This window comes from Carassius gibelio, chromosome A14, assembly GCF_023724105.1.
Source record: "Carassius gibelio isolate Cgi1373 ecotype wild population from Czech Republic chromosome A14, carGib1.2-hapl.c, whole genome shotgun sequence".
Taxonomy (NCBI): Eukaryota; Metazoa; Chordata; class Actinopteri; order Cypriniformes; family Cyprinidae; genus Carassius; species Carassius gibelio.
Genome location: NC_068384.1, coordinates 383798 through 395044, shown reverse-complemented (window position 1 = coordinate 395044; position 11247 = coordinate 383798). Strand labels below are relative to the sequence as shown.

Genomic DNA, 11247 nt, shown 5'->3' with positions numbered 1-11247 from the left:
ATCTACCTACTATCTTTAATATCTATAGTTCCATGTAATTTTTATAGTGTGTGTATAATTAAAAATATATACATTATATCTATACTGTCATATATATATATATATATATATATATATATATATATATATATATATATGTGTGTGTGTGTGTGTGTGTGTGTGTGTGTGTGTGTGTGTGCGTGTGTGTGTGTGTGTGTGTGTGTGTGTGTGTGTAAGTTTAAATTTTATTATAGTAGGTATTTATAGTAGTTATTCATTTGTTTGTTTTTATGTTTAATAAAAATCGAATTTGAAATGAATAATAGTTATTCATTTATTGGTTTGATTTTACATTATTTCTAAATTTATTTGAGAAATTCTAATATGAAGTGATTAGTCACATGGCTAAATAAAGCAAAGCAAAAATTGCAACGTTGAGGTCCAAAGAATCCTGTGCCATCCGAACATCTGTCATTGATATGAATAATAATAATAATGGATCCACGTTGAACTACTTGTGTTGTCTCTTTCTTCCCAGACTTCCTTTAGCTTGTTTGGTTTAGAATCATTTAGCTCACCATATTGTTGTTGAGTTATATAAAATCCTTTGGCTTTGTACTTCTGTTTTTATCAATGTTTGTGAACAAAAAAAAAAAAAAAAAAAAAACGTATTTTCAAATCTTTTAATTTTTTGTTTACAGATAGTTTTTTATATTAACAGTCCTGGTCAAAATATCATAAGTCATGTGACAACAGACAAACAGCACTTTCCCCAACTAGCACGCACAAACTATATATCTTTGTATAGTTTATTTTATTTTAAAACAGATGAACAGAAAGGTTGATACATCGTATGAGATGATACATTGAATATTAGATAACATAATTGGTGGAACATGAGCTAAAAATTTCTAATGACAACCTTCAGACTCTGCGACCACTTCAAAGACATTATTTGTGACAAATAGTGCCTTTCAATGCAGGTTGAATACTATTCACCAAGACAAATCATAAGTGCACTAGAGAGATATCATTGTATCTGTGTCGCATGTGGGTCTCTTTTGAAGCAAAATCAAACCCCTCAAAGTTTACAAGCCTACATTTATGAACAAAAAAACTGAAGAAGAAGAAGAAGAAAAAACTATTGATTTTACCATGGGTAAAAGATCCATCTCATATACGCCAAAGAAGAATAAAAACAATTAGCAAACTAAAAGACATTTGTGAGTCAAAACAGTTATAGTTCAAAGTATATTACACCGCACATATATCGAAATTATTTAAATGCATTATAATGTACCCTGAATCAATGCTCTCCAGATGAGTGATATAGTTTTTCGGCAAGTATAACTCCAACTGTAACAAAAAAATGACATATTTGTTGCACACTTTGCGATAATGCTATTGTGGCTCACTCCTTATCAAATTTCCGACACTTGTTTTATACTACAGTACAAAGTCATGTTGTTTTGAACCTCTGCGTTGTCTGCATTACATGGATCTAAATCTAGACTAAGTTTTTACTGGAGTTCTTTGTTTTGTTTTGTTTTTTTACCGAAAGAGAGTGTCTTGTCTGTTGCCAAAATCTAACAGCTTGTGACCCACGAAGTCGCCCTGTCCCAAACTACAAGTACTGCTCCCCTTTCTCTGCTGAAGAACTTTTAACATTTGCTCTGCAATTTAAAAGAAAAACAAAACATGTTTGAGTTACAAAGAGACCGGAAATCAGATCCACCGCTTCAGATGTATTGCAATGCAGCAGCCCATGCTTTGTAGTTTTCACGCACATGCTACAATAACACATATTTACAAAGACGGTTTTTATGGGGTCACAAACAAAGAGGGGTTTTGGAGGCCACGCACACTACAGATACAGGGTGACGATTTTTCGAACACGTTTATTGATCAGATGTTGAAAAAAAGGCACACAGGTTTTAAGTACGTAGGGTGTAGAAGGGACATTTGTCCAGTCATACAGACAAGCGTCCGAATTTGGATTCTAGGTGGGAGTGAGGGACACAGACACAGAGAGCGGAGCTTGGACAGTCCTCGAATAAAGGCAGGGAGGGTTGGTCAGTCAGGGAAACTAGTCTCACTCAACTCATCCCTGAATTAGAGAAGAGAAGAAGACAGTCAAAGAAGAACAGCATTAGAAGAACCTGGGACAGAGACAGTTTATGAGAGCCTCTCAGTTCATTGGGTGTTAATATGTTATCTGGCACCACACAGACGTCTGCTGTTTGTTAGCATTGAATTGTTAGGAAAAACAGATGATGGAAAGTGCATATGATGGACAGCTTGTTTGATATGCCAACAACTTCAGATCTCAGAGAGAAGGACGAGCCTTGAGTTACATGACGTCTGCATGCTTTAGAGGTGGTTGTGAAGTTTCTGTTGATTAAGGACAGTTCACTTTTTCACCAGGTCCAAAAACTAACGCCTCATTGGTTTTGGAGACAGGAGACAAAACTTTTACTGTCCACCATTACAGATAATCTGAAGCAAAAGTGACGTGGGAACAAATTCGCTAAATGGTTGCGCATTTTATTCCAGCACCTCTTTGCATACTAGTCCAACTTATTTTTAACATAAGTTATCAGGTGTGGCCATTTGTAACTTGAATTTGTGAGGCTTCTGTTCAAAATTGCTTCATTGCAATGATTTTTAAAAATACAGTAATGCCAAAGCTTTTAATTGTCATTAAATTCTAGTTACTTTACCGGTAAAAAAACAGTATTATGCTGGTTTCAAACTGGTGCAATTTTGTTATCATATAATCATTATCATAATCATAAATGCACCAGCTTTTAGCACAAATAGTTTTACAGTTTGCTGTACTTTCTTTTTTTTATTATTATTTACCAGTAACAATGAATGAATCTGAAGTCTCACACTTTTAAAGAAACTATGTTATTTTGGTGTTGTAAAATAAGGTGGATATGTGCTGGTAAAATGCAGTGCCATGCATGTTTAACTTGTCATTTTGCCTTTTTTATTTTAAGATGATGAGAAACATGCAGAACAAATGTCTGTGTAAATCCATTTTTATGCAAATCATTGCATTTAATTAAAACCAGCAATATAAGAATGGTTTTACAATGTAGTCACATAAAGTTTACATTGAGTTTGGTGTGGTTGTGTTTCATAAATAAGGCCCATTGTCATTCATTTTTTAGGCAAACACCCTTCTTTTCTATGTAAATGAGGTTAATTATGGAATGCACTGGATTCATTATTCGACTAATGTTGCATTGAGCTAATAGATGTTATTTATTTATGGTCTAGATCTTCTGCTCACTTTGAGCCATTGTCAGGCCACATGTTTGTGAATAGGATGCAAATTGTGGTCAGCACTAATTTTGTGGGTGTTTTGCCGGATTTGTTTACTTCTTTTATTGAACTAAGTCCAAGTCAAAAGAATTATTAGTGGTGCAATTCATTCACAGTGAATTCTAAACTCTTTTTCTGACACATACTTTGGTCTAAAACCAGTTTTGGACTTTCCCTCGGACGTGCTTTGTCTAAATAGCATGTTTTCATCTTTTGCTGGATGAATTTGCCTCAAGTCAGCCAGTTCTCAGTTCCCACACTGGAGCGCTGGAACTCAATGGTTTAAATAAAGTCGTCTATGGTTCTAGTGGAATTCCCTGTACTTCAGCGGACAGTGGAAGTGTCGTTACTCCTGGTCTCCTCAATGTGGTGTCAGTGTGACCGTGGCTGTCAGGAACACACATAGCTAGCAAACAGAGCTCCCACCATGCAGAAAGTACCAGCCAATCAGAACAGCCATGACACATTTCTATCTACACGCTCCATTCGGACTAAAATACGACTTGCTGAATATTATGCAAGGTATACTATATAATGCCTACTATTAATATACAATATAATGCAAAACAGAATGCATTATACATTGTCATATGACTTCATTGTTGCATATTGGATCATATTGGAAATAATGTTTATTTTGCATTTTTTTTTATCTAAAAATATTCTTAGAGTTTGGTGTCTGATTGAATAAGTCAAAAAGAGATGTTAAAATCCCCTCAAGCTCATTGCGTTGTGGAATACTGCATTGTGTGCAATGTGCTGTCTTTTATGCACATTTTTCCACAGTATACATATTATATATTGCATAAATCATAAGAGTAGTATGCTAGTCCGAACGTAGCCTCTGTATCCCACATTAAATCCATTCTCTTTTTAATTTATTTGCCTTTTAGTTTGTTGAAAGGCAAAATAAAGACTGTAAAAGACTTGGTTCCCAAATGATATCTCGATTCAAAGTCGTTAAGTATACATGGAAGTTTTCCCTGAAACCCATGTTAAAATAATACAAAAAAGGAGTCCAGTGTAAATTATAAATTTTCTTAGGGATTTCAGCTTCAAATTGGTTTGTAAAGTCCCTTTTTTTGGGTGAAAATAGGGTTTCCTTAATTAAAAAGCTTATTTATGTTGGGAATACCGTACATATGAATATAGTACAGAATTTCCACAATCTTCATGAAAATGAAAGTATAGCAAAATACATGCTTATACAGTATCTCTGGAAAAAAAAAAAAGTACACAAACCTCCTTGACCGTAGGTCTAGACAATGTAAATATCTCTCCGTGTAATAGTTTAGTTTGTGTGTTTTAGACCTGGATAAAACGGTCAGTGCGAGTGAGAAGGTGTGCTCATGGTGGGAAGAGCTCTGTCTCTTGTACCCGCTGCGTTTTACATCTACAGTTTCTCCTTTTCTGCTGTGCTTTTTATTTGAATTTTTGTGGTATTTACACGTACTCCCTGGCTGTAGAGGGTTGAGATTGCCGGTAGAACTGCTGTCCTCTACTGTCCTCATTAACGCAGGAGCAGCAGAGGAACGAGCCGCCCAACATCATCAGGATGGCAGCCGCCCACCCTACAAAGAGGGCGGGGCCAAACTCATACCTGAAAGACAGAGAGGCCACGCCTTCATTTTACAATCACAAGATAATGTAATCAGGGTATTTTTATGTTCAGGTAACATATTTAACAGAAAACAAAATAATTTACCTTTATCCCATACACACACACACACACATATATTTGTACATTATACATTAATGTCTTATTTGACTTTTTTTTCTATTTTTGTATTATTTGATTGGCTTTCAATGTATAATTAATGAAAATTATATATTTAACTAAAAAAAAAAAGTAAAAAAAATACCACTTTCATCATAATTTGAAAATCTGTTATTGGTCCTACCTGGCGTTAATTGGTGTATTCGGATCAAAGAAATGGTAGGAGACCTGTGTGGCATACCATGACACAGCCACCAGCGTACACAGACCTGGACATGGTAGAAATCACAGTCTTAGCAGCACTTTCATTGACTATATCTCTGTCCGTTTATTTTCAGGCTTTACAGAATGTGCTAATGTGACCAGACTAGCCACATCCTGTTTACTTCTGCATGTCAGATGGATCAGAAGTGATACAGCGACTGAGGACCAAAAAAGACCTCAAGAATGTGGAGGCTAATGGAGGAATGGCAATTTATTTACCAAAACTAATTTACGCTGAATGATTTACTGGACTCTGAGGTATGTGTGACATTGACCCAGATAACGCAGTTTACTCATTCTTAGCACAGTTACTCTCATGTAGAGTGCAATAATGACTTTGTTTACGCTGTCGCTCAAAGTCTGCAGTTTCTTAGTAAGCATCTCAAACCAATCCAGTGTATATGAGCATTACAAAGACAAATGGACATGTTTTTACATACTCTCACCAAACTAATAATAAATGCTGTGTGTTTAGCGTGGGTTTGGAGACTCACCTGAGAGCAGGAACAGACTCCCGCCAGAGATGGCGATCTTGCTCTTGGTGGCTGGGTTGTTGTCACCCACCTTTGTGCATTTCATCCCAACCACACTCACAATGATAGCGATGAATCCCATCAGCACTGAGATCACCATCAAAGCTCGACACGTCTGGATGTGGACTGAAAAAAAAAAAGAGGAATATTCATTTAATTCTGTAATTCTGATTTAGTTTATAGAATAATCTATTTTATAAGTTTATTTTGCCTTTTTCTCCTGATTTTTTCCGCCTTCTTTGCATTTGTCTAAAAGTATCACTTGGCAGTTATGAGTTATGACAGAATAAACATTTAACATAATTTTTCTGCCTGTTTCAAGCATTGTTTGATAGTGATTTTTAGCTGCTGTACTAAATTACAATTCCATGAATAACCCACACGTTTTTGGGTTCGTGCACAGGGCTGTAGGAGTGACATTTTTACATGTTTTTCGCACAGAAGAGATTACTGTGGCTTTCCTACAAAGGGGGATTGTTTTCAATGCCTTGTGTCTCCTTTTGTGTGACAGCTACATGCTAACATGCCAGTTCAGCGTGGATAATGACTTCAACTTCAACTCAGAATCACACAATAGCAACAGACCACCAACCCTTTTGAACTGTCCATGCATTGTTATGCACATCTACTCAAAAGAAGAGTTCGGATGCCACATGTAATGGGAATCACCTTTGTAGCCCGCTCATTTTTAGCAGAAGCTTTGAAAGTGTTGCATCGAACATGAATTGAAGCCATAAAATAAGTATAACAGCATCTCAAAGAAGACTAGAACTGAGCAGAGATTATCACACGACTTCTGATGTTTGATTTATGCATGAAGAGGCTGCCTTTGAAGAGGGATTTCAGTGCTTTATAAGAGAGGTCTTATTTTATGGTCTTTCATCCTTGTTTTGCTCCATTTCTTGATTTGTAAGGAGAGCTTTTCGCGGAGTAACACCGTGATCTCAAGGTCATGTTTGAATGAGGGTAGTTAGACTCTGGGTGAAGGGTCCTCCCACTATCCCTTGTCCAGTGCCAACGTTGGCAGTGCCTGGCACGGACGAAGGGAAGGCAAGCGCACGTACAATGGCAGAGAACATGCTTCAAGAGAAGCTGCATGTGAGGCTCGGCCATTGTCTATTGTTTGCCCTTGTGGGCTGCTACACACGTCATTGAAAACATCCCTCAATGCGTTCCTCACACAAATCACTTATTTATGATGTCATAATTATTTTTGACGCCCTCTACGAGGATTTCTAAAACATTGTTCTTACCCATTCAGATATAATATTCAGAACAAAGGGCCAAAAGTTTGAAAGTCTAGTTCAATTTATTACCAGATAATTTGCATACATTTATTTTCAATTTCATGTACTATTTGCATTTAGTGGCTCTGCTTACTTTTCAAAATCGACCTTAACTAATAGGTTTAAACGAACCAACAGTGAAAGCTGAGAGTCTGTTAATGTGTTTTCTTAAAATAGAATATATTTCTATGTGATTTTTACATTTTGTTGCACTTTAATGTATTTATTTTTATCTTACAATTTTACATATAATAATGCATGTTTAAATATACATATAATGTTAAAAACATTTTATATATATAGTATATAAATAAATACTAATAGTTATAAGTATATAAAATGTGTGATAGATAGATAGATAGATAGATAGATAGATAGATAGATAGATAGATAGATAGATAGATAGATAGATAGATAGATAGATAGATAGATAGATAGATTTTTTACAAATATGTATTTCTAGATATTATTTATTTCAAAATTGAAAATTGAAAATCCAGCTCAGTTGTTCCTTGGCTTTTTTTTATTTATTTTTTTATACTTTCATTTTTCGGTTTAGAAAAAAAACCCACTATTATTTTTATTTGCATTGCATGCAGTATTTCTTCAAGTTTACAGTGCAAGTTTTATAACTTTGAATTACCGTAGCTCAAGTTTCATAGAGATGTTTATTTTTCTTTTTTTTTTTTTTATCCTAAATACTGGGTTTAGTTTTCAGCACATAATAACAGTTATTCAAGAAAAGACACTAGAACTTTTGCAGAAAAGGGGCAAACAATGCAAGTTTGTGGGAGGCTGTCTGTACATACAGAAGCCAGAACATTGCAGTCACTATCCAACCAGATGACCTAAGGCAGGGAGGGGAGGTGGGGGGGGGTGTTATCAGATGGTCCCGTCACCCTTTGTGGGCCAAGAGTTATAGATTCCACCACCAGCAGTACAGTACTGAGTGCAGTCTTTGTGCATGAGGGGTTGATGTGTGTGATGGAGATGCTATGAAAGCCAAATGATATTCCACAAAACCTAACAGTAATTAGACAGAAAGTAGCAGCCAAAGTCGTTAAAGTTCTTTGGATAAACGTCCCCTGCATAAATCTGTCAGATCTTTTGTGGAAAGTTGTTCCTTAATGAAGGAAAGTGATATTAATGCCAGTATTTTAGACAACATTGCTGTGGTGTTTGCTTTGGCAAATCAACAATAGCTGCAGCAATGATGACTACGATTAATGGCGCTCTTCAAAGTAATGAGATGTTTTTCAATGGTTCTTTGTAGCATTTTAGGTTCAGCAGAGAATATTCTCGTTATAAGAACCATTTTGGGTTTCATAGGATTTCTGAGGTTACTAAATGGTTCTTTGGAGATTAAAACAGCTTTTGATGTTCTTTAAAGCAGCAGTAGATGCTCTTTGTGGAACGAAGTTCTTTATTGACATCAAGAAGAACCTTTTTGGTTCAGTTTTATCAGTCATTAAGACAAAATCTGTAACAATGCAGTCATCTTAGTTGTTGTCAAATGTTTGTTTGCATATAATCTCCTCTAAACAATGTTAAAGGCGACCTGTTTGTTTTGTGGGGATGTGCATTCTGAACATATCTTTGGTGTTTGCGTAAACACTGGCCTTTTCTTCTCAACACAACTGCCATTCATCACCTCAAGACAATACGCTGTTATTAAAGCAACGATGCAGAATATAAGACGGCAAACTGTTTTCTCTGAGAAATACCACATTTATATTTCATTTTCATTTAAAAAAAAGTGTCTCATAACTCTTCAGAACCGTTGCATTGTGTCACTGCCTGCAATGTTGTAATATTGAACCACAAATCACAAACAGATGTGGCTATGATGCTATTTGTCATGAAAAAAAAAAAGTAATATTTTAAACGCGCAATCATCAGCCACCATTCATAATTGATTTTTAGACACGTCTTCTTCCCGGGACGCTCCCAGAAATAGATGAGAAGTGACTGATTCTGATTAGCCGTAACAAGTCCCCACAAACTTGACAATGACAGTGGCGCTAACTGTTGATTAATCGCCATTTAATTGCATTCCACGGCATTTCAACAGTCTGATAGAGTCAGTGCCTCAGTGAGGGTAGTGTCACATAAGACTTTAATTATAATATGTCAAAATGCACATATTTTAATTTGATTGATTAAACGAGTTGATTAAATCCATGTGCACACAGCAGCTCTGTTGATTGCACTTTTTTTGCCACCAACCTACTCTAGCCAAAGAATCTTGATTTAATTATTATTTCATAGAACACTTTTTTTTTTGTGCGTTATACATAAAACTTTAACAAATTTATCATATTATTAAAAATAAAGGTTCTTTGTTGGCATCTATGGTTCCATAAATAACCTTTCAAATCCATGGAACCTCACTATTGCACAATAGTGGGAAAAAGTTCTTTAGATTATTAAAATGTTCTTCATACTAGGAAAAAGGGGTTATTTTAAGAACGGTTCTTTTGGGAACTCAAATTATTCTTCTGTGGCATCGTTGTGAAACCCCACTGTTGGAACCTTTACTTACATCAAAATTGTATATACTTATGTCATTCTAAACCTGTATGCCTGACTTTTTTCTTCTGTGGAACACTTTCGAATAATATTTGTGCCTGTACATGGAGAGACATCCTTCTAAAGACCTTTTTATGTACTCATACAGGTTAGCAATGACATGTGATTGAGTAAATGATGTGAACCATTCCTTTTCTTTGTTTAGTACTTACCGTCCAGCGAGAGCAAGGAGTCAAAGATTTTGCACTGCACCTGGCCTGTACTCTGAGATGCACAGGACATCCAAAGGCCTTCGTACAAGCCCACAGCCATGATGATGGCGTCCCCTGCATACGAGGACTGCTTCCATTGTGGCAGCACCGTAGTGGAGATGATGCCAATCCATCCACCCAGAGCAAGAAAATAGCCCAGAAGCTGAAACCCAGAGTTGGCCATAATTGTCCTTTTTAAACTTCTGTTTCGGCGTAGAATTAAACTGAGTTCAGTGAAGTTCTCAATTTAGAAAGCCACCTGCAATTCCCTCAAGAACGTGCAAAGAAATCCACCTTGCTTAAAATGAGTCGAACAAGTTGAAATGAGCAGTCAAAGTCTGTCTGATTCTCGCCAACTCTTCGGTCACTTGCTGTATCCCTTTGTACCTCTCATTCGCTTCAGTATCTCTCATTTGGAGGCTTCCTGTCACATCCCTCGATTCTGTCTAAAACTGAGTCCGTCAAGTCTGCTCTCTGAAGATACCCCACTTCTGGAAGCTGTGTAAAAAAAAGCGTTTGGGGTGCCCAGGATACCGTCAGGATGTGGTTGAGTGCTGCTTTACTGTCTGCATAGCTGTTCTTGTCACACACCAGTGCATCTGGATGGTGCTCAGGGGGCAGAGCAGCGGGAATGGGGGGAAAAAAGGACAGAGAATACTTCACAGACAAAAAAAAAAAAAAGACTTGATGGAGTGAATGCATTGGGGGGTGGAGTGCCAGGCTGATGATGACTCTCTGATTGGTGGTTTAGTGAAGAGAAACGCCTACTGAAAATAGTGCAGGAGGGACTAATTAAGCCCAGATGTCACTTGTGGAGTCAATCCGCAAGAGTGGGACGTGCGATACACTACAAAGCTCTAATTGCATAAAATTCTCAGTGAGCAAGTGTCTTCAAATCTTCACAATCATGTGTGGATTAAAGTTAGAATGTCAGAATTGTGGCATCTGTTGGGTGAAGTTGTTTTCCCCATTTGAATGTGTTCCCGCACTGACCCTACAGAGGCGCATAAATCCGCATTTAAACTGTGCTCGTTTGAAAGGAAGTGTCACCCTCACACAAAAACTCTTACTTCTGGTGGAGATTTAGGGGTTGGCCTGTGACAGCTCAGAGGATCTCCATGGGAACCCGCTCGGTTTAATCACCGAGTGAGGGAAACACACAGTGAGTCTTGCTGCATGGAATGGAGGCGCCTTTTGGTTCTGATCACGGAGCAATTGAACAGTGTGAAGAACTTTCAGTGACAGAAGTAGAAACTGATTTAATTTACTTTTGCGAAGAGAATTTGAAAAACTTGCCAATGCAATAATGCCACCATGATGCCAGGGCTGCTAAGGTGTTCCACACAGCAAAAAGTTTT

At 36.9% G+C, this 11247-nt stretch overlaps 1 protein-coding gene across 3 annotated transcripts; it reads right to left on the bottom strand.

Annotated features, from left to right (window-relative positions):
• Positions 1-774: 774 nt before the first annotated feature.
• LOC128027005 (claudin-19-like) lies at positions 775-10532 on the bottom strand. 3 transcript variants are annotated; one of them, XM_052614329.1, is made up of 5 exons: positions 9851-10532; positions 5785-5949; positions 5211-5295; positions 4757-4909; positions 775-2086 (listed from the first exon to the last, which is right to left on the bottom strand). In XM_052614329.1, the coding sequence occupies exons 1-5, from the start codon at positions 10071-10073 to the stop codon at positions 2053-2055; spliced, it is 660 nt and encodes a 219-aa protein (XP_052470289.1). In that variant the 5' UTR covers positions 10074-10532; the 3' UTR covers positions 775-2052. The 3 variants fall into 3 exon arrangements, with proteins under 3 accessions (XP_052470289.1, XP_052470290.1, XP_052470288.1); XM_052614330.1 differs by having other exon boundaries at positions 4763-4909; positions 9851-10531; XM_052614328.1 differs by having other exon boundaries at positions 775-1652; positions 4763-4909; positions 9851-10531.
• Between the last annotated feature and the right edge of the window lie 715 nt (positions 10533-11247).

Coding starts and splice junctions, on each gene's coding strand:
- LOC128027005 (XM_052614328.1), bottom strand. CDS start 10,073: ATGGCCAACTCTGGGTTTCAGCTTCTGGGCTATTTTCTTGCTCTGGGT. Junction 5,296..5,784: donor GAGTCTGTTCCTGCTCTCAG/GTGAGTCTCCAA, acceptor TACCATGTCCAG/GTCTGTGTACGCTGGTGGCT. Junction 1,653..4,762: donor CAACCCTCTACAGCCAGGGA/GTACGTGTAAAT, acceptor TTTAAATTGCAG/AGCAAATGTTAAAAGTTCTT.